General features: G+C 34.6%; 1 protein-coding gene across 1 annotated transcript in view; it reads right to left on the reverse strand.

Annotated features, from left to right (window-relative positions):
- CCDC178 (coiled-coil domain containing 178) overlaps positions 1-24644 on the reverse strand; it is a 350545-nt gene that overhangs the window by 214973 nt on the left and 110928 nt on the right. Inside the window, exons 13-17 of the mRNA XM_024757945.1 lie at positions 18084-18146; positions 16775-16936; positions 15102-15215; positions 10086-10231; positions 6932-7091 (exon numbers count right to left, since the gene is read on the reverse strand). Coding sequence (XP_024613713.1) covers positions 6932-7091; positions 10086-10231; positions 15102-15215; positions 16775-16936; positions 18084-18146 — 645 coding nt within the window. The remainder of the gene's footprint in view (positions 1-6931; positions 7092-10085; positions 10232-15101; positions 15216-16774; positions 16937-18083; positions 18147-24644) is intronic.

Consider the following 24644-nt stretch of genomic DNA (forward strand, 5'->3'; position numbering starts at 1 on the left):
CAGCTTCCTATCTGCTTTTCCTAGGGCAATGCTAAATACTCAAGTTTGTGTGCTTTCTCTCAATCCCACGGAGCTGGGCTGCCTTTCTGTGCATGCTCAATAGCCATCTGCAAAAGTTCACATTTACTGCCCATGGGGGAAGGGTCTGTGAGTGAGGTGCTCAGAGCATTAGGGATGCCCATGGACCAGTAGGAAGTGTCCACTGGTAAAGCATCCCCAGGTCTAATGGGCAGGATCCATGATGCAATCTATATAGTTGGATACACATCCCTGCGATGTGTTACAAGCACGGACTATTGTGTACCTGTCTCTCCCTGCCCCTCAGTCGTGCTGCTCACATCAGTATTCTGGATGGGGTGAGAAAGAAGTGGGCCTCTTGGCTTCATCCTACAGCCAAGAAGTTAAGCACATTGGGGAAGCTAAGCACTCACTAATATGCCCTCACTTTCCCCCAGTGAGAGCAATCTCAGAAGTTGCAGGCCAAAGGGGTCTCCTTCGGCACTGAGCTATGCCACCTTGGGGGAGAGGTGACGTAGGCAAAATGAAACTCTTCCTTTACCCTGTCCAATTCACCCTATCTCAGAATTTTTTGCTCGATGTTGTGCAAGAAATGCTCCCCTGGACTCTGGACTTCTACAAAGGTACTCTTGCCCCTTAGTGACTGTCAAAATTGGTTTCTTTAGAGAAAGACAGTAGAAATTTCCTATTACACTATCTTGCTGGCATCACTCCTTAACATAAATTTAAACAATACCTACTACCCTCTGCTCCCAACCTGTGGAAATAAAAAAATCTTATAAATAATTATTTTATTTATCTATTGTCCTTTTTCCCCCTCAAAAAGTCTCAAGGATGTTAAATTCCCTAATTTTTGACTAAGCCAATGTGCAAGTAAAAATATTAAATAAGAATGCTACATATTAAAATTGTACTCAGAGAATACATGAATATTATGAGTGAAAAACAAAAACGTATTCAACTCAAGTTTCTAAAAAAGAAACAAACAGAAAATAGAATTATGAAAATCAATCAAACGGAATGATAAAGAAAAAAGCTGAAATTAATGAATTAAAAACAAAAATAATTTATCTTTATAAACAAATGAAAATTTGGAGTTTGTGGAAAAAACAACTAGAAGGTAAAAAATTAAGACTAATCAAGGAAAAGGAAAAATAAGAGGCTAATACATGAGAAAATTATAACTACAGAAGCAGAAAAGATGAAACTATTCCTATGTCATACAACTTAATGATAAATTTGAAAATCTCATTAAAACGACCTTTTCTAGACAAAATAAATTTAAAATACTGACACAAAAACTAGAAAATATTAATTATGTAAAAACCAAAGAAGATATAGAATAAATTTTGAAATGTTTTTCTTCACAAAAGAACCAAGCTCAGATAATATATTTTGGGAGGCAATTCACCATGATGTTTATACACTTCTGTGACAGCTTTTATCCGGAACTATCTTTTCAAAATTTACTGCATAGACAGTGTAATGCCTTCCTCTGGGGCAAAGGCTGGGCAAGTTTGCTAGAAGCTCACTTATAAAATTGGGGTTTTTCTACATTCCAGGTTCATTAGCTGTGATAAAAACCCCCTGTGTATGGAGCATCTACCTGGACCACGTTCACGTTACTCCCATGAGACTTGGAGCCAAGGGGAACCTACAAACATGAAGCTCACACAGCCATGTGTACTGAGTAATAGTCCTCTGTCTCTCACCCAGGAGTTTCAAGTCTTCTGTCAGCTCTTGTAAAGCAGTGGCAGCTAACTTGTTAGCTTGTAAGTAAGGTAAAACCTCTGACTTTTCACATATCTTGATAGTATCATGGGAGAATTTCTCAAACTTTTAAGGAACTGAAATGCCTCATGCTATTTAGCACAGAAAAAAGAACAAAAGCTTATTATTTCATTTTTAAAACTCCAAGAAATTTCTGATACCAATATCTTGAACGAAGTACAAAACAGAAGAACTGTAGACCAACAGATGTTCAGCATTAAATGATTGGAAATTGAATCTAGTATAAAGCATTATCACGTAAGGTATACTTAACAATGAAATTTGATATTTGGAAACATAATTAATTGATCAAAAGAGAAAATCACATATTTATGATATTACACTGCAGTAGGAGAAGACATTTCAAAAGTGGCAGACCCACTAGGAAATTAATGTTACTTGGAAAAATCATAATTCCAAAGTGTGATCATAGAGTATTATCACAACTATGTAGAAAAAAATACCAATATACAGAAAAACTGAAATGGACTATAGCCAAGTAGTTGTAATAGATGCCTCTAGATAGTTGGGGAAAAAAACTGAAAACGTAGTTGATTGCCAGTTCAAACAATAAAAATTCTATTTAAACTTTATATATAGTGCCTTAACCCATAGTATTAGCAGTAATTCATGAACATATCTGTAAGACGCAACATGATGTTACAGAAAGATGCAGAAAGAAGGGAAGTTTCTTCCTTGTTTAATGAATCATGCTCTAAGCAAACATTCAAAATATATTAAACTTTTATTTGGGAATGACTCATATCCATGCTACATTTTTCCTTTATATTCTAGTGTGACCCTCTCTTGATTTCTAACTCCTTATGATCATTGCAGGACTGGGTGGGTTTGTGCAAAAACCTGAAGGGTCCCAGAGACAAAATTAGTACTGTTTTGCTACCAGTCCTCAGATCAAAATGTTCATTCCTCAAAGAGCTGTAGATTTGAACAAGTTGCTTTAAAAAAGCAACACGATGAACCTAATGAATGTTACTGCATGTGATTAATTAATGTTTAATCCTATCAGAATTATTTTTAAAAGAGTTATTAATTATGCAAAATACATTCTTAAGTTTTTAAAATTTCATGCTGTATGAAAATCTTCTGGTGGTAAGAAAATCATCAAGGCAAACTATTCTTGCCTAGGAGATTCATTGGTCAGTCTTCTAAATGTTTCCAATGAAAATGCATTCATTTCCCACTATTAAGAACAAAGAATACATGTTTTTTATTTATAATAATACCTAATATAGCAAGTCAGTGAGCCAGGAACACAATTTACTGTTTGTAATTTGAATGTTGTCACTATATTCAAGTCTGTTTTTCACATCTTCCATTTTCCTGCTGATTACATTTTTAAATTGAGGCTAGGGTTTTGGTCGTCCAATATTAAGTGCCCCCAAAACAGCAGTACTCATAAACTAGTCACGTGAATGAAGAAATGATGAGTGGCCAATAGGAGAATAATTTTCAAAATTATGTAATCTTTAAAATGATCTCAGATTAAATTTGTTTCTGATTTTTACTATGTCTGTATCTGGCTGTCTGATAAATTAGTGAATCACTGCCTGTATATTAAGCTAAGAATTTATCACATGAAAGAGTCAAGAAATGATTCAATAGCCAAACTTGAAATAGCAATAGACAAGGGAAGAGGTATTTCCTGAGAGTGGGAAATATGAAGCAAAATAAAAACTAATAAACAATACAAAGTATTGGGAGACTGTCTCTGCTAGAACTCAATCTGGAAATTGCTTGTGTCTGCCACAGATTCACTGTATCAGTAGTTCACTGTACCCCTCTCATATCATACCCTAAGTTATAGGGAGGAGAGCAAGACTACCAAAAGAACACTAGAGAAAGGCACTGATGTAGAAAAGGCAAGTGGGACTTCTGAGGATGGCTCATGATAGATTAAAATGCTTTAAACTCCAGTTTTGTTTGGACCTTCCCAGAAGCAAAGAGGGAGATTAGTAGCTACAGCCATAGTACTCTAATGAACAAAATTTTAATCTTAAGCAATTTGCATTTGCAAATTATAGGCAGTTAGTAAAAACTGAATGGCATTCAAGAAATCTATCATTTAAAGATATCTCATTGGAATTGCTTACTGAAAAAGACTGAATTTAACCCTAGCACCACACTGCCTGCTCTCTGACGTTTATGTATTTTTTTCTTAAAGTATTTTATTAGCTGTTCGTATTTCTAATTCTATGGTGTGTTTTCTCGCATCCTCAATTAATTCCATTGTGGCTTTTATAAAGTTTTTTAATAAGCAATTTCTTTAGATGATCCATAATTGTGATCAATTCTTTTGTCCAGCAGGGACAACCCAGATTAATAACACCACATTTATAATGATGCCTAATAATCCTTGTTTCTTTCTGGGGATGCTTTACATTATAGACATATTTACAATATTTTACCTCATCCAATTTCTAAACAGGGATGAGAATAGGTTTTCCATGAGGAATTTCATTGTCTTTCCACTCTTTCACATCAAGAACTGATCATAATCATAGATAGTGTCACTAATGATGAGCTATATCAATCTCTAAACTTTTCATGTTCGACCTCTACTCTGCTGATCATATAAGGTGAATGCACAACAAAGACCTATTCAAGACAATTTCATATAAATTAAAAGGTTATTTGAAAAGCATTATTGAGATATTTAGCAGAATCCTTAATTGTAGGAAAGCAACAGACAATTTAACCATTTTCACCTAGATGGAAGAGAATAGATGCCAAATTTCTTATGTATTATCAAGGAGAGAGGATGAGAGAGAGAGAGAGAGAGAGATATTCAGCTTCTGCATACAGCATGAATATTTGCTAAAGTATCAGTCTGATGCGGTATGGAAAGAATCTTTGAAATGCTACTGCTTTTAGCCACTATCATGCATGTGGACAGAAAAATTACACCCAAAAAAGCATACATTCATCCATTTAATCATTCATTCAGTCATTCAATGATTTTTTTGGAGACCCTCCCTTGTGCCAGCCATAGTTCTGAGCTTTTAGGATACAGAGGGGAATGTGGCAGAAAATTTCCTGTCTTCGTAAAGAAGACATTATTATAGCAGGATTAGTCAGACAGCAAAGAAGTAAAAACGAATGAACAAAGCAAGTTCAAATAGAGATTGGTGCTAAGAAAAAAACCCGAGACTATGTGATGTGTTCGAATGGCTGGATGTAGGTACACTTTGGGATGGGAAAGCAGAGACAGCTTCGGGATGAAAAGAAATACAGCTCTCAATTACTGAGAGGCTAGTTATACAGGATTTTTTCCCTTCATCTCTCTCCTGACGACCATATTTTGTCATTTCACTAATTATTATGGTTCCATTAAAGTGTTGAAATGCCGCTCAGTAAATGATTCCTGAAATCCCAGTGTCCTCAGCATCAGTACAATTGGAAAATGTGGTAGAATTCAAACAAATAATTCCACTGCTGTGATAAAATATGAGGTGGGGAATGATGCTTAACTCAGTAAGTAACTTAAAGCTTCTTGTTTTGAGAGCTGCCTTTGACTTTAAGCTTCCCCAGTCCATCAAACCTCCAGGAACTCCTCCAAGAGGAGGCAACATTTGTTGCCACTAGATGGCACCAGTTAATTTCATATTTTTAAGACAAAAAACACAAAAACCCAACATACCTTTTTCTACGTAAAAGCCACATTTAACAGGGAAAAATGTTACTTGGCACTATTATTAATAAAAGTATTGCTCTTTTATTAATAATTTTCTTATAGGAGGGATCACAGCAGTAGCATTATAGATGGTATGTTCATTCACTCACATACATGTCTATTCGATGTATATTTGTTCCAAATAATCTTTTTGAAAATGTATTAGCAATGTCTTTGAAATGTTAAAAGGAAAAAAGGGAACTGAATTTATTGAATACATATCATAATTGAATATATAAATATCAGGATCAAAAATATCTGATAAAAGTATATTATGATAATATATAATTTTTAAAGTTTTGTAGGAAATAGTTTTAATAAAATACAGTAGAGTTGTTTATTTTTTATTATTTTTACTTCATTTTAATTTTTTTATTGAAGTACAGTTGATTTACAATGTTGTGTTAGTTTCAGGTGTATAGCAAAGTGATTCAGATATATGTATATATATCTATGTATATATATATATGTTTTTTCAGATTCTTTTTCCTTATAGGTTATTACAAAATATTGAGTATCGTTCCCTGTGGTATACAGTAGGTCCTTGTTGGTTATCTATGTTATATATAGTAGTGTGTATATGTTAATCTCAAACTCCTAATTTATCTCCCCCCCTTTCCCCTTTGGTAACCATAAATTTGTTTTCTATGCATACTCTTTAGAATTTTAAAATTTCATATCAAAACAACATTCTGCAGTATTTTGAATTAATTTTATACTTCCTATAACTTTCTTGCTAATTTGTTTCCATCATTCCTAGGGGTTGTTCATTTTTGAGAAGTAATTTCTGTTGCATTTCAAGTAATAGTAATATTTATAAATATATTTTTAAAAACTATGGTATCTATTATGTCAATTAAATGTAACAACTCTTATGAAATGTAAAATGGGATGTGAATCACTTAGCTAAATGTATATCATTTAGTCATATATCAAAAAATTTAATATGTATAGCTTTATAAAACTTAATAAAACTTCAGATCTAAAAAGACACATTTTACCATATGATCTCCTTGTTTCTGACTAGTTACTGTTCAATTAAAACATATGCAAGTGTAAAATATCCTCATTTTTTAAAAAGAAGTGGCTGGTAAACATTCAAATTATGTTTATTCAGAAACAAAACTAACTATTTTCACATTTCCTGTTAAAAACGTAAAAATGGCTCTGAATAACCTGCCATCAGTAGACTTTGAAATAAAAGTACAGTGACAAAATGAGAGTGCACATAAACTGCACTGAAAAGAATGCATACAGCATTCATATGCTGCATGAATATAATTATAGGAAATTAAAAAAATGAAACATTGCATGTTTATTATGCTAACATATTTATTTAAAAAATCTAAACATCTTTGCTACTTCAGTATGAAAAATGAGTGCATCAAACTAGCTGTTAATTTGACTATCACTATTTCCTTCATTCTAAAACAGTCTAAAAATAATACTCACCTTAACATTTGATAGATTTCTTTGCCTCATGGTAAAGAGTGTTCTGTATCTCTGTTCTTCCTCATAGATTCTCTCTTCACAGGCTTTTTTCTCATTTATGAGATGATCAAACACAGCTTGTGCATGTCCCTTTTTCTCTCTCATGGCTATCAACTGGTCCCTATGACAAAATAAAGAATTGCATTTGCCATTAATCAATTCACATTTAATTTTCTAATGTGCATTTATGATACATTTTAAAATACCCAATATTGAAAAATCTTAGACTGAATGGCTATGCAAAAATTCCCTAGTCCTTTTCATAGGCCTGTCTCCATGAGCTACATCTAAATGATCCAGGTGGAAGACAATCTCTGGAGATTTAGCGGATTCTCTTGGCTGCCTACCCAGTGTGCCTCTGTTTTGTTGTCATTCCAGAAGAATTCCCCCTCCATGCAGCATATAACTCCAAGGGTACATTCTGATTAGATTAAGCCAACCAGCAAGAGGCTAATTATTCACCACTAAACATATATTAAGACAGTGCAATAAGATGAAAGGCAAGAGCCAAATTCCATGTAGAAGGGGCTCAATTCACTAAATGTGAACAAGGAGTCCTGTTTTCAAATTTGCTGACAACAGCCATAGTGGAGAGAAAGAAACAAAAAATGAGTACCATGTGCTGAGCTGCTGAATCAACAAACCCTGCAGCCTACCCTACCTAGAGGCCTCCTGTTACATAAGATAATACGTTTCACTATTGTTTAAGCTGGTGTTTGAGTGTGCGTGTGTGTGTGTGTGTGTGTGTGTGTGTACCCTAGCGTGTGTATATGTGCCCTTGTGTATTTTGTCATTTGCAACTAAGTACATCCAGACACAGAAGTAAAATTATTTTTATGGTGAAATCAGTAGTTATATTAGGAACTATACTAGTAGAAAAAGCATCAAAAAGTGGTTAAAACAATACCACAAAAATAAATACGCTTTAGAAATAACTGCCAGACTTGATCAGTAACCCAGAATCTAGAATAAGCAGAGCTGCAAAAGCTCAGCACAGTCTTATGTTACCCACATTCATTTTCATCTCTACTGGTATGGAAAATTGAATCATTTGCACAGTTAGTTATAAAGGCAGCAGGACTAAAATTTTTGGGGGGCTAAAATGTTAAAGTGCTTTGAATACAATATCTCATTTAATACAACAACCACCCTATGAAAGAATAATTATTTCAGCCATCCAACAGATGAAAAAGCTAAACTTCGGTATTATTAGCCTGTGTAAGCTAATTAGTAAATGACAGAACCAGAATTCAAATCCAGTTCCGACTACCTCTATTTGATTCAGCAGCTCAACACAAAGTACTCATTTTTTTCCTCTCTCTCTACTATGGCTGTTATCAGGAAATTTGAAAACATGACTCTAGCCACACTTTTTAGATGGGTGTCTCTCCTTTTAAATGAAATAAAGTCCTTCCCTTTCATCTGTCTTGCCTCTGTTTTTTCCACTTCATCACTCGTACTAACAACATCCATAATTCTTATGAGATGTCCTATGTAAGCACTCACTAACATCAACATTGACACTAGGTGAAAGTATCAGTAGATTATTCCTAGTACAGTTAATCTTCAGTAATCTTCCGTTCCAGTCCTAGTTTAGGGAGTCAATATGCACAGTCAAAAGAGTACACACTTTGGAACAGGACAAACCTAAGCTGGAGTAGCTCTACCACTAATTAGCAGTGCAATCTTAATCATTTAATTTCCCTGAGGCTCTGTTTCTCTGGCATTCATGTGGGAATGTTATGACAGGATTTAAGAATTCACTGTGAGAACTGGATGAGATAGGTGCTTAGACTGCCCACAAAACGCCTGGCACACTAGGAAGTCAATCAATCTTAGCTTTAAATCTTACTTGACACTGTCCATCATCACTGTTAATAGATTTGTAAATGATACACAGTGTCAGCTATTCTTTTTCTCCTCTTCCAGGGCAAAGGCAGAGTTTGATCAAGTTTAGGGATGGAATTGATTCACTGGGACACGGTGACTGTTCTTGCCTGAAAAGCAATATAATCTAGGCACAGGATGGAAGAAAATGTAAGAATTGAAATGGTAAGAATCCTGGAAAAAAAAATTCATCAGCTCCTGAACAAAATATAAGTTTAGTGTAAATTATGTAATTTCAGGCTTATCCCTCTGAGCCCCCAAATATTCTTACAGATATTAAACAATATGGATACATATCTTTCAAAGTAATATCAGGTAATATCTTCCCTGATATTCTGTATATGATTTAGTAATTTTCAGGTAAAGCTGTATGATCATTTTGAAAGTAAATTTTGTAATAAACTTAAATAAAAAATAAAATCCTGTTGTAAGAGCTAAACAAATCCTTGTTGAGTTCATTGACTTGACTCCATTAAGATACATGGTATTAGATTGTGCATGACTATTTTTCTGACACTTTATCCCTCAAGTGTTATGATTTTGCTAATACTGTATTAGCCTTCTATATTTAAATCAGACCACCATTCCTAAATGTGACCAATGCATATTCCTCCAGTAGTCCTCCAAATCCTGTTCTCAATGTATTATAAAATAGGAAATACTCAATAGGAAGAGTATGTAAGTTCTAAGTGGGGGTCTATGGATACAGTAAGAGTCTTAAAGCATGATTATTCTCAAAGTGAAAGGCCTTTGTCAGGTATGCCCCAGACTAATGAGGGGACTGTATAAGAGGCTTTTGAAGACAATTAATGTGAATAAATTACATGAGGTTTTATAGAATTTCTAAACTCTTACCTCAAAACTGTTATCAAAAAAGGTTGGGTGAAAAAATATATATTATTAATCATGTCATATAAGTGAAAAATGTTGAAATTAGTGGGAGAGGTTATGAATTTCATAACGAATAAAAGTTCTTATGCTTGGAAAGGAGAAACATTAGCAGCTATTACAATAAGAATAAACCCAGAGGAGCAATGAAAAATGACAGCAATTTATGATTATGTTTTTAAACCAAAATTATCAAATATCACATGTATATTTCACATCAAATCATGATAGAAAATATGGATCATTTGAAGAATAAATTTTAAACATGGAAATTTGATCACATCTCTTTTATAAATGATATATTAAGCATTTAATATTTTGATAAATTTTAAGTACTTACTTTAAACAGTCAAGTGTGTGGTCAAAAACATTCTTTTCCTTTTGTTTTTCTTCTAAGTCTTTATTCAATTGAGTTATTTTTGCATGATAAATACTTGTTTTACTTTTAGTGGTCTCTATTTCTTTAAAAGTTATTGAGCATTTATCCTGAAAAAAAAAATTCAGGAATACCTTAAGTACTAGGATTTTCAAATCCTTCCAGTTTAGAAACACAAATAGTTTTGGCCATGTGAACAATTAAAAGCAAATAGTAATCTCTTATCAATATAAGTAACAACTTAGGTTTGTGTTCTCTTCTCTTACATCTGATGAGGTTTTCTAAAAGATCGGTTATAACTATCTATCTTCTCTCCCCGCCCTTCCTCTCCCTCCCTCTCTACCCTGCACTAACTTGTCTCCCCTCCCACACACATACATGCACAACTGAAAGGCATGTCTCTTAAGATGCCAGCATGTGGTCATGGGTTATCAAACATGTACACTAAAGGCAGGCAAGGATATATATTGTTCTGATGTTTAAGAAAAAGGAGTCAATGTTTAATACCAGCACAATTCCCCAAGGCTGGCCAGTCCAATTCCAGATTGGAGATTTGATTTTGTATCAATTTTTGCATGATCCCTTCATAACTGTTGGTGTTTATGTTGATGGACTGATTCATTGACTGGGTGACTGACTCACTGAAGGTTGTTTTTCCCCACGTCTCGCACTGCTTCTAGCTGGTGCTGCTCTCCCAGTGGATTTCACAGTCTCAATTGCTCCCGTTGCTCCTGTTTTCCTCCAGTTTTCCCCATGTGCCTTCTAATTCTTTCTCTATTCTTACAGATTTCAAGAAGAAAGAATTGCTAATCTTTCATACTTATTTTCCTATAAAAATCTTCTGTTTGTCCAAGATTTGGAAAATTGAGTACTGTATTTGGATTTTCATATCATCCCTTCTTTTCTTTTTTTTTCTGGAACTTCTGGAACTCTTCTACTAATAAATGGGGTTTTTTTGGTTGGTTGGTTGGTTTGGTACCAGAAGGTAGTTGAGATGGCTGACAAGGATTCTTCAGTGGGCCTACTAGGATATTATGTTATTTCTGGGAGAAAAGTCAAGCAAACAAAAAGTGTGAGGAGGCACAAGTATGGGTAAAAATAAGTAGGAACAAGTCAGAGAGGATGGGCAATCGTGGGTACAGCACGGTATCACGAAACCTGACTTTTCGTTCAGATTCCATAACGCATGCCGTAATCTTCAATGATGATTTTCATGGGAAACTGAGATTTCAGAAGCAATGGGGTCAACAACTTAGATCATACCAGCCAATTCAGTGATGCTGAAGGTGGTGCCAGAGGATTTTACACTAAAGGAAAGAAAGAGTGCAATTCCTGCAGACAGCAGTGAAAAGCAAAACGTGTATTTTGACACCTTTCATAGGTACCATCAGTGAGTCTTTCGTAAATGTGAGCACCATATCCCCTTCCATGGCATCAAAAATATTAGAGATGTCCCCACAGTGCGAAAAGAAATTGTTACATGCCACGTGTCAATCAAGAGTATATATCAACATCTGAATATCTTGAGTGAGCAAAAGCCTGGGGACTCTAAGAACCATTTGTGAGTCTTGATGAATGCTGAAGTGTCATTAGAGCAAATGGGAATTGAGGCATACGAATGGTACATTTACAATTCTTTGGCTTATTTTTTTCTCTAGCCTGGTGACACAGGTTTTAGCAATTTTGAGGCTTTCCACCCAAAGACAGTTTCATGCCCAGACCTGGAAGGGTCTAGAAATCTAAAATGAAGTTAATTAATATTTTACCATACAAGATTTTTTGTTATCTCCTTATCTCAAAAATTTGAAAACCATATATTTTATAAATATTAGATAATAAAAATTATATTCAGATTCTAAATTATTAATTTCAGATATTTTTAATATTTATTTAAGATTTAATAAATACTTTTATGTTATCTAAATACAATATTCCACACTTAAGATTTAACTTGGGGTTAAACATAAAATTCAGTAATACTGTTTAGCTTGGCCCATGACTGAAATGCTTACACACAGTAAAAGATAAAATTATTTGTCTAACTTAGGTTCTTAGAAGGTAGAAATGCTGCTGTAGTGTTGTTTATATACCAGTCAACATAATGAGGACTTAATAAATGCTATTAATGATGTTTGCAAGTTTCTTCAGGATGGGCTTCCATAGCATGACACACAAGGCATTGCCCGTCTCACTAGCTTCATATATTTGCACTCTTATAACTCTGGTCATACCAAAGTGCTTGCAATTCCACAAACACATAGCATTCTCACATGATCTCCTTGCTTTGCAAACACAAGGTCTGTTTCTAAAAAGCCCTTACTTCATTTCTTCAAGTTAAAATTTATATAATAATAATAATGCTAACAATAATAATGGAAACCATTTGTTGAATGCTTCCAGTGCCAATTATTCTTTTAGTCTTTTTGTGTATATCATCTCTGTTCTCTAAACATCACGGCAAGGCAAATATTCAACCTTCAATTTCTCCATTAGTAATTATCATTCTTAGACATCACCTCCTCTGAAAAATCTTCCTGGATGCCCTTGATTCAGCTGCGTTTCCTCCTTCTTGACGCTTCCCACACCATTACACCATTGTCGTGGCTCTGCTCACAATGTATTAAGGCTGTCTGTTTCCTTGTATGATCCCCAGCAAGATGATGTGTTTCTTGAGTGAACCAACTTCTTCTTTTACTTCTCCAACTCCAGGAAATTCCAACAATGTTTAAGACATTTTAAGGACTCAGTAGTAATTGGAAAGACATCAATTTGAAGGACAAACAAAAGAAAATGAACCCTTCTTCTCTAACCCTCAAACTCTTAGTAACTTCTATAATACTGAGCATACACACAAAGTATTCAGCCATGTTTTTCATTGGAATTTATTTATATTTGTTAACGTTTGGAAATTTTTAGTTACTATTTTAGCAAATATTCAGATGTGGATATAAGAACTGTGGTGGCATTCCACTGCAGTCTTGAACACATATGTTTTATCTTTTGTGACACGTTACAAGTAATTTGTCATCAATAACAGCAGTGTGCTGGGTTGTAAGAGCTGGCCTGAATGTTTTGTTCCTGATTTTAATGGATTTATTTTTAATGTTACATAATTAAGTATCATGTTTGCTGGAAAATACTGGTAGACACTATAACACATGTTATTAAGGTATGGATGTTTTCATTATATATCTAGACAGTTAAGAGTTTTTTTAAATAAATCAGTGGCTTTCAAATTTTATCAAATATTTTAGGCTAACTGTCTTTCACTTGTGTAAATGAAGTGAATTATATCAGTACACTTGTTTATGCGCAATCATCTTCACATTCTTCAAAGGACTCTTATTTTGTAAAGTATATCATTTTTAGCACGTTGTAAAATTCAATTCACTGATATATTTAAGATTTTGTCATCTATGTTCATAAGTGAGATCACCTACAGATTTCTTACCTATGGTAATATTCTTCAGTTATGGTTTCAGGGTTATACTTTTATAGAATAAATTTAGAAGCTTTCCATGCTTTCTTATGCTCTCTACCTGGTTTTGTGGGAGGCCTATAAAGCATCTGTGCTTGTTCTTGCCGTTACTGGTAGAGTGTAGACCAGTTTTATTGTTATTGATCCATTTTTGTTATTTTTTTCTTTTTACCCAGTTTTCATCATTTGTATTTCAAAAATAAATTATATACTTCATCAAGATTTTAAAACAAATTGCTATGCAATTTCGTATATAATTATGTCTCTTTTAATTTTTATCATGGCACGTTCTTTTTGCCTTTCATAGATATGCCAAGTATTTTTAGTTCTTCTTACCAAAATAATTTATTGGTAATACCAAATTATAATGTTGGCCCATTCCATAAATTTTGCTTTATAGTTTACCATCAGTCACTTGTAATAAATGGTAATTTGTAATTCTAAATATTCCTTAACACAGAAGTAAATAAAGAAAATGTGATTTAAAAAACATTTCCAGTGGTCTACATATTTTTTCTTTCTGCTATATTTTTTGTTATTGAGTTCTGATTTTACTTCACCGAGCTCAATAAAAGTAACCTGTATGATTTGACCAGTATAATGTAATGGTCAGGAGCAGAGCTTCTAGTGCCAGATACATTGAATTAACAAGCTGGGTGAAACTGAACAAGTTAATTAAAAAACAATGCATCAGATTCTTCAACTGTAGAATGCAGATAATAACAGTACACTCTTCATAGGGTTATCATGAAGACGAAATTAGTTAATAGGTCTGAGCACTTAGAACAATGCCTGACATATAAAAAACATGCAAAATATTAATATCTGTTATTATTATTATACATATTATTTTCCTTGGTAATTTTAAAAAATATTTCTTTTGTGGCCCTGTACAGGGTTAACATTATTTAAAGGATATGATTACACCTCCATCTCATGGCCCACAAGCTGTCCACTAACAAATCATATTGGTGCTACCTTTAAAATATATCCAGAGGATAGCAAGTTAAAGACAATGGACTATCTCTACTTTCCCATATCCAATGATTCTCTAAAGTTAGAATGTTAGATGTGAGGATTTTAAGGGAGTAAATATTTCTAAGTTGGAAAAAGCCCTGAAGTCCTTTGATATATAGCCATTTGTTCATGCCGCCTACATACCAGCTTGAGGGTAACATTTAGATGTCAAATATTAACAAATGTTTCAATCTGTACATTGGTCTCATCTTCAGAATCATGGTACTATCTCAGACACTACAAATCCCTATCTCTACTTTGTAGGAAAGGTAACAGGAGGATACACTGTACCAGTGGGAAAGACACTGTAAGAGAGAAAATGAAGACACAGAGACTGCCCATGTGCGTGCATGCATGCAGAATCAACTTAGTGCAACCAATTAGAAATGAGAGACATCCACCTAAAATTAAATTTGCTGGCATAGTTTTCATTGAGATGAAAAGGTTGTAAATTCAAAATTATTTTTTGACATTAAATTTCTTACCTCAGTTTTCATTAATGCATCCTGGGTTTTCTTCCCCTTTCTTTGTAATTTTTTCTTTGTTTTCTCTACATTTCTTTTAACATATTCTTTCCTCTCAATTATTTCACCTAGTAACTATAGGACATTTAGAAATTAAGATGTGCAACATTTACAATCCAATTATCTTGGTTTAGACCAGATAGTTCCCAAGCAACTATTTTAATAACAACAACATATATTTTGGTATAAAAGGAAAGGAATTCACCACACATGAATTACAAAAACATACTAGGATATCCATAATCCCAATATTCAATTTGAATTACCCAAGAAAATCAAAGTCTAATCAATTTTAGCTAAGTAACAAAAACTAATAAACTCACATAGAAATAAATTTTCCTCACAATATTTAAAATATTTTAACCAAAATTAAAACTCCAAATTTTCAGCAATCATTATAGAAAGTGTATGAAAACTTACTCTTTCACGGAGTTTATGCTAAATTATTAGTTCTTATGATTTATACACTATTAAAGAATAATAAAACAAAAATGATTACTGCACTACAAGAAGGTACAAAACAATGGCTATTATAAAATAAGAAAAGATAGAAGTTATTAATCTTTTCTGGAATTCATTATCATACTCAGATGACTACACCAAGGCTTTGATGCAATTAATAAACTCCTATCATTAATGTAAGGAGGAGCCATTATTAAAATCATTTATATCACTAGGTGTTAGTACTGGTTATATATTCATTACATGAGCGCTAGGATAAGCATTTAGAAGCCCCAAGAAGTACACTCAGAATTTGCTGTTTCCATGGTTTATAGCATCGTACAAGTGGCTTCATGCAGGTAGGCCCAAGTTTTCTCATGTCTATGTTACAGATAAACTCTCTCTTGCCTACTTCAGAGATGCTTTGAAGACCAAAATAAACATTCATAATAGGAAAACTTTGAAAATCACAAAGTTTTTAAAATAATGAAATTTTGAAAATTATTAAAGACTAAGAATGTAAAGTTACATCATCATTTGCAAAGAAAAAAAAACCCTGTTGCCAAAATGGCCCAAATGAATATACGTACATCCTCCCTGCAGCCGAGGACAAGAATGTATAATTCCTACCACACCTTCTAATTCTCCAAAAGACTAATGATATGATGTATGCATATTTTTCTTTGGGAAGGGCTAGTGATATCAGTTACTGCCATAAACTTGTTGTTTTGAAAATATTTTATTAACATTTGCTTTATTTTTCATCCTAGCTGTCTTAACTTCATTTACATACATCAAAAATTTACCACGAAAATGTCAAGATGCATTATATTCTATATTTGAGCAAACGTAGCTTTGGAATTTTATTAACAAGCAGTGAAGACTTTGAATTAAATTTACTACAGTGGGTAATCACACCAGATAAATCACTACTCACCCATTTGAAAACTGCTTTTCCTAAGTACTCTCTAAGATAAAGTGTTGGGTTCCAGGTAATAGCGTTAATAGTCTTGCTATATAATTCCACTGTAGATCGGTTGTGTGGTCATAAAATAGTTACTTACTTTGTCCATGCTTTTGTGTCTTCCTATGTGAAATCATAATTTTCCAAATGATAATGTAAAATCGCATAGATGATTTACTGACCTGAATATTCCTGCAAATTAGTTTCTGGATTAATTATAAATGCTTACATCAGAATGTTCTTTGTGGCAAGTTCTGAGTTTTACAGCTTCTTCTTCTAGTTTAAGCAGTGGTATCTCCATTTCTGCCAGTGCTAAGGCATATATTGTTTTCTTTCTCATAAGATCCTGCTTCTCAAGTGCCTGCTCTTCTTGAAGGGAAAACAGTCTTTTCTGCCAGCAAAGATTTTTAAAATGATTCATTGTTATTAATTACCTAAACATTTATTGAGACTCTATCCTGTACTGGTCAGTAATGTCTAAAAATGAAAACAATAAATGCCACCATAAAAAAGCAATAGGTACGAATATAGCATATTTAAAAAGAACAGAAGTAATATTATAAAAAATGAGAGGAAAAAATTTAATAGACAATAAAAATCAGATATCCTTAAGTAAGTACTGGAGGATAATAAGGTTAGATGGCATGTTAATGACAAATATTGAAATATATGTAATTCCTGCATTCTAAGACCAAATCAAACTAATAAATAAGAAGTTAATAACAAACTATTAAGCAAAAAGGATTGGAAGATTATGGAATTATTGGGCTTATCTACAGAGAGAAATAAATTAGGGAATTTGGCATTTTCAAGCATATAGAATTAGAGAGACACTGTTTTTATATGTTTGAAAATATCAAATTTCCCAATAGAAAAAAATCACAAAATTTGTGTTTGCCTCAAAGAGGAACAGAGGTGCAGATAATCTCAAATAATTTTTAAAATTAACACTGTCTTAGACTGTTTTGCCTCTTGATTTTATTCTTTTTATAGTAATGGTTTCAAATATTTATGTATTTCTGAAGGGGAGGCAGTCTACAAACATGCCAGTGTTCAGAACACCCAATCTAGGTCCCAAAGGATATGCAGGTGATAGATAAAGATTTTTTAAAAAGTAAAATTGATTTTGCTAGTTATAAGGCTTTAGTTTCAAAATCTTTATATAGAAATATAGCATGTTTTCTTTTCAGTCTTAAATAAAAGAGTCCAATTGAAAGACATTAAAAGTAAAGAAAACATGACATCATCACAAAGCAAACTAAAGAGACACTTAGGAATAAGATCCCACTGCCCTTTTACTAGGCTGGCAGAAATTCCCATTAAACCACAAAATGAGATATGTATATGAGAGGTCAGTTTCTTTATGCATGATCAGACACTGCTAGTCGTACAGAGGGCAACTGTCATCAACTAAGGAGAGAAAACTGCTGGCTTGCAAACCAAGTAGTGAAAAGATGCCTCATTACAGGCAAATTTAAAATGCTACGTAAAATGCAAATTAAAGGAAGAATAAAATATTGAAACCAAATTGGGATTACCTGAATCATCATTCCATTAGCCACTTCATCTCGAGTGAGTTTTTTCAGGAATTCTTCTCTGCCCTATATATTATCAAATTTTTTAAAAAGGAGGTTTTATTTATAGAATATCAGAAAACATTTTAGAACAACTGCCAACATAAAATGCATTTTACTTACGTTAAAACCAAGAGTAAACTGCTCATTACAAATTGAGTGTTATAATTTTTTATAAATAAACCTAATGTTATCTGAGGCAAAATTAGTAAGTGCTACAAGATCAGGAAATAGAACACAGAATTTCCATTCAATTTTGCATTTTATAATCCTGAACTAAAATACCAAAGTAGGAAAATCAAAAAGGAAAAACTAGATAGTCTTCAATCCCTCTTTTTAAAAACTATCTGTTTGTTTTTAATACTATTTTCCAGAATGAACGTATTCTATTTTGAAGGCAAGGTAAATTCAAGTTTAAAGTTTGCAAAATATGATCAGATTCTCCATTTGGCTAGAAAAATTTCTCTTTTTTTTTCCTTTCTTATTTAAAAAAAATCATTCTTGCAAGTTAGTGGGCAAAAAATATGTGGAAAAATCTTCTCTTTTGCTACTTGGATAGAGAGTCTTAAATTCTTCATAGTTGTACTTTATATCATCACAAAAGCAGATTTGGAAATAACTCAAAAATTTCCTTCTGCTTTTAGAATTACATCTTGGAACCTCTTATTGAGGGAGGAGCTGTCTTGGATTTAAGCTGTCCTCCATATTCAAGAGATGTATAGCTTTGTAAAGAAGAACAGTGGAGGTTGAGAAATGTCTCTAAAATTCCTACTTCATTACTGAACCCCTCATCATATCACGGAGTCTACACAGACATTATAAAGAAACAAGTCAGTAAGTCTCTCCTACAACCCTTCCTTTTCTTAGTATAGCAACCCATCAAAATTACACTCTCCTAAAGTAAAAAAAGTTACACTCTCCTAAAGTAAAAAAAGTAACTCCAAAGAAGGAAAGAGGAGATAAAGAAACTACTATCTTTAAATATTACTTCACCTAAGGACATAGCTATACCTAAAACCAATTTATACAATGATGTATTTTGATAATTTAAAAGAAATTAGTTGACTTTTAAAAAAATAGATCTTTAAAGGAGTATAATTGCTTCACAATACTGTGTTTGTTTCCATTGTACAAAAAAGTGAATCAGCCATATGCATACATATATCCCCATGTCCCCTCTCTCTCAAGCCTCCCTCCCACCTTCCCTATCCCATCCCTCTAGGTGTTCACAAAGCACCGAGCTGATCTCCCTGTGCTATGCTGCTGCTTCCCACTAGATAACTATTTTACATTCGATAGTGAATATATGTCGATGCTACTCTCACTTCACCCTAGCTTCCCCCTCCCATCCTGTGTCCTCAAGTCCATTCTCTAGGTCTATGTCTTTATTCCTGCCCTGGAACTAGGTTCATCAATACCATTTTTTTTTTTTTTTTTTAGATTCTATATATATGTGTTAGAATATGGTATTTGTTTTTCTCTTTCTGACTTACTTCATTCTGTATGGCAGAGTCTAGGTCCATCCACCTCACTATAAATAACTCAATTTTGCGTTTTATGGCTGAGTAATATTCCACTGCTTATTTGTGCCGCATCTCCTTTATCCATTCATCTGTCAATGGTCATTTAGGTTGTTTCCATGTCCTGGCTATTGTAAATACTGCTGCAATGAACACTGGGGTACATGACTCTTTTTGAATTATGGTTTTCTCAGGGTATATGCCCAGTAGTAGCATGGCTGGGTCATATGGTAGTTCTATTTGTAGTTTTTTAAGGAACCTGCATACTGTTCTCTATAGTGGTTGTATCAATTCACATATGAATGCCATTGGTAGATGAATAGGGACTGCACTGAATCTGTAGATTGCTTTGGTAGTTGCCTCTTCTAACATGACAACAGATACAGTGGTTTTATCAAATAAACATGTAATAATGGAGCCAAATTAAAAATGCCTCTACAGACTGGAAAAAAATATGCTGTATTCCAGAATAGAGTGTTACATTTGAACTTTGTCTGAAAGTAACTTAAAAATGTGTGTGTGTGTGTGTGTGTGTGTGTGTATCAAGGAGATGAGTTGGGAAATAGTAAGGCATGAAGATGAAATGATAAACTATCAGCTTATACATAATCTTTAAAGGCATAGTAAGAAAATTAGTGAAGAATGTTAAGCAAGGTGTCTATTGCAAAAAGGTCACTCTGGTTGCAATGGGGATTAGTTTGTGTTTCCTTAAAATTCATTCATTCATCCTTTGAAGTTTTTTTTTTTTTAATTGTTAGTAAGAGAGAAATCTATTGTTTAAGTGAATTCAAGTCCTTGAACTTATATAAATTAACATCATTCAAGAAAAACTTGTGAATATAAGGCCAATAAAAACTATAGGCAGTATATGAGACATTATAATAAAATAGATCAGAAGTCTGAAGGTGCAAGAGTAAAACAATTGCATTTCTTTGAAAAGAAGGGAAAGAGTCCCTTGAAATTTTGAAACCCGTATTTCTATACAAAACCAACTCAACCTATTACCAGTGGACAAATCTGCACTCTCCATCAGAAAAACATCTGGAGTTTCACTCTTTCCTCTCAGGGAACTCTTTCAAGCTCTGTTTTCTGCCATGCCCCAAACCTCTGTGACTCAGAGAGCAAGGTCAAATGACTGGTCACCAAAACGGAAAAATAGCTGTTACTTACTGCTTGGGCTGACAATTTCAACTTCCACCAGCCACAGGGAGTGTTTCCAGCCAGATGCTCAAGGCCTTCCCTCAGTACTATCGCCTCCCTCTCACTTCCTGGAAGTCTGATTGGTGCACCAGGGCACTGGCAAGATGCTGGGAAGTTTACCAGTTACTAGGAGAACTACTGACTTACCATGACCTTCAAAACATCCTAGAACACGCCAAAGAGTGATATAAGGTGATCTCTGATGGTCACAAGTCTCAGGCCACACAGTGAAATATCTGAGCGAGGTGACTTATTTGTCTTCCCATTCTGTTGTCACAGGCAGCATTCTCTGTAAAGCTGACTCTGAGGTGGGGTTTGGTATGCAGGATTCTTATTAAGGAGTGCACCTGGAATCAACTCCTGTTGGACTGGAGCGGGGACCAGTGGGAAGACAGGGAGAAGATCAAGGACTGGGCAGAAACATAGGCTGAGCTGCAAAGCAGCCCAACAACAACCTCAGTCAGCTCCACGGGGAGTCCTGGAGCAAGAAGGGGCCTTCGGCTTTGCCCCAAGTCAGACCAAGGCGGCAAGGCTACTCCTCTATTTATCAGTCGTTGGATATGAGCTGTCCCAGGAAGGGGAATGACCTTAAGCAAAGTGACTTAACTGATTCCTGAAGTCGAATCTGGGCAGTTATGTTCACTAAACAATACATATATATGTCATGAATCCCCTTGATAAAACTACTATTAGAGCTACTAAGACTTATGACTAAAGTATTATTACCTGCCTACTATGTAGAGTTACCTTGTTTCAACTTCATAATGAAATCCATGAAATCGCTATTATTGTCCCCTTTTGTAAATGGGAAAACTGGGACAGATTATATAAATTGCCAAAAAGCAAAAAGGTAGCACACACTGGAAGCAGGATGCTAATCCACACTGAGAGCCCAGGGACTTTATCTCATTGACTTAGGATCTCAGTGACATCTGGATACCTACGACCCTTCAACGTGAGTGGAATATTTAGTGTAGAGCCTTCTGACTCTCATGTCCTTGCAAAGCCTGCCTTTCTATGAGACTTTCCAGGCAACAGGATTGTTAGATTCTGTACTCAGCCGCCTATTCCACAGATAGAGAAATGGAACCGAGACACTGTGTTCAAGAGGTGTCAATCTGCCAGTGATGCCATAGCTGGTTCTCAAACAGAATCTGCTAAGAAGATTATGAACACTGGGGATATGTTGCTTTTTTAATTCTGCAACTCTATGACATAAATCACAGCAAGATCCTTTTTGAACCATCTCCTAGAGAAATGGAAATAAAAATAAACAAATGGGATCTAATGAAACTTAAAAGCTTTTGCACAGCAAAGGAAACCATAAACAAGATGAAAAGACAACCCTCAGAATGGGAGAAAATATTTGCAAATGAAACAACAGACAAAGGATAAATCTCCAAAATTTACAAGCAGCTCATGCAGCTCAATAACAAAAAAACAAACAACCCAATCCAAAAATGGGCAGAAGACCTAAATAGACATTTCTCCAAAGAAAATATATACACACTGCCAACAAACACATGAAAGAATGCTTAACATCATTAATCATTAGAAAAATGCAAATCAAAACTACAATGAGATATCATCTCACACCAGTCAGAATGGCGATCATCAAAAAATCTACAAACAATAAATGCTGGAGAGGGTGTGGAGAAAAGGGAACACTCTTGCACTGCTGGTGGGAATGTGAATTGGTCAGCCACTATGGAGAACAGTATGGAGGTTCCTTAAAAAACTACAAATAGAACTACCATACGAAGACACGAGGAGGGGGAAGGGTAAGCTGGGACGAAGTGAGAGAGTGGCATGGACATATATACACTACCAAATGTAAAATAGATAGCTAGTGGTATCTGCTGCATAGCACAGGGAGATCAGCTTGGCACTTTGTGACCACCTAGAGGGGTGGAATATGGAGGGTGGGAGGGAGACGCAAGAGGAAGGAGATATGGGGATATATGTATACATATAGCTGATTCACTTTGTTATAAAGCAGAAACTAACACACCAGTGTAAAGCAATTATACTCCAATAAAGATGCTAAAAAAGAAAAAAGTGTGGTCTTCTTAGTAAAACACTATTGCACTATCATTGAAAACGTTCAAAAAGAGAGGCTGGACAATGACAAAGAGCTACAGTAGTTGTAAAAAGATTTCTGGATTTAATCAAATAATTACCACTTTTGAGAATTTGCTGTACCCCAGGCAATTTCCTAGAATGTTTTATATATACAGGCAGCCCTCGTCTTGTAGGATGCCATGCTTACTGAAACTTGTGCATGTGGGGACCATGCAAAATAGGAACATGGCTCAGATATGTACAAGTTTCAGCTAACTTGATGCTGTGCAAAGTGAGAGCTGCCTGTGTGTAGGTGTGTGTGTGTGTGTGCTTGTGCATGCATGCATCTGTATGTAAGTGAATCATCATATCCATTTAGTGACCTAGCTACAGTTGTCCACATTCAAAGATGAGAAAACTAAGATCATAGATGTCATGGCACTTGCCCCATGGCTAACACTCAACAAGTCTCAATACTCAAGACTGCTGATACTACAGCTTGGGCACACTCTATAGCACTTTGAAGTAAGCCCCCTACTCTACCCTCAGTTTCCAGTACTCTGTCTGGTACACAATATTTGCTGAATGAACAATTTATTGAACAAATGCATTAACAAATAGCAAAAATTGCTAAAATTTCAGGGTTTTTCAAATTCAAAAATGTTTTAAAAAAAATCTTTTTATATGAGAAACCTGCGATTCATTAAAATATCATAATCATATTCTCATTCATAAATAGCATCTTGAGGAGAGTAAAACAAGGCCTATAGGATGTTTTCCCTGAGACCTAGGGAAATAGTTGAGGTGGTAGGAAAGGCAGGGAGATAAGTAACTGAATAAGAACTGCAAGAAGAGTGCCTTTTTCAGGAACACGGCCTGAAGCCCAACCAGTGCCAGGCTTTTCAGTTTTTCAAATTGCCAATGTGTGGTAAAGAGAATGAAAGCCCAGTAACATCACCAATTCACACCTGTTACAATAATGGATTCAACCAAGAATTACCAATGAGTGCTAAGTCCACTGGATGAAGACTTTTTGGAAACAAAGATAGTTGCATATTCTTGCAATATCACTCAGTTGAGTACTTATTAATCATAATAGGGAGATGGATAAACCTGTTGACCACAACTTTAACCAAATGATCAAACTTACTATCACTAGTTATGAGAAAAACTTATACAGTGTGTTTTGTGATATGTCTCATTGATCCAATATTATAACTTACATAACATTCCTGCCAAAAGTGTTTTACCTGAATGTAATCATGAGTAAACAGAAAGATAAGTCCACACTGAGAGAAATTCTGCAAAGTAACTGGCCTAGACTCTCTAAAAAATGTCTATGCAATGAAAGACAAATTTAACAAAAATGTAGAGGACACTGTAAGATTAAAGGGGACTCAAAGTTATAACAGATAAATGCAATACATGGTGCTCGACTACATGTAGCACCCAACTGAATCAGAGAAGTTTGCATGTGGACTATATATTTCTGCCTCAGCTCTAAATCCTTAGCTCAAATTTTTAACTCTAATTTGAGATACTGGAGCTGGATCTAGTAATGTAAACAGTTTTCTTTTGCCAGCTGGAGCAAATGAGGCTTTATCAGTAGAGGGCGTGGAGGGGCTTACGAGGCAGCAGCAAGGGGCTTCCCAGCCTTGTTTTGGTTTCGATTGATTTCTCCTTCCACTTGCAGAACTGCTGTCAGCTGGTCTGTGAGGAACCAATAGTGCTCGCCTTCCAGCCA

Source organism: Neophocaena asiaeorientalis, unplaced genomic scaffold (genome assembly GCF_003031525.2).
Source record: "Neophocaena asiaeorientalis asiaeorientalis breed wild unplaced genomic scaffold, Neophocaena_asiaeorientalis_V1.1 scaffold126, whole genome shotgun sequence".
Taxonomy (NCBI): Eukaryota; Metazoa; Chordata; class Mammalia; order Artiodactyla; family Phocoenidae; genus Neophocaena; species Neophocaena asiaeorientalis.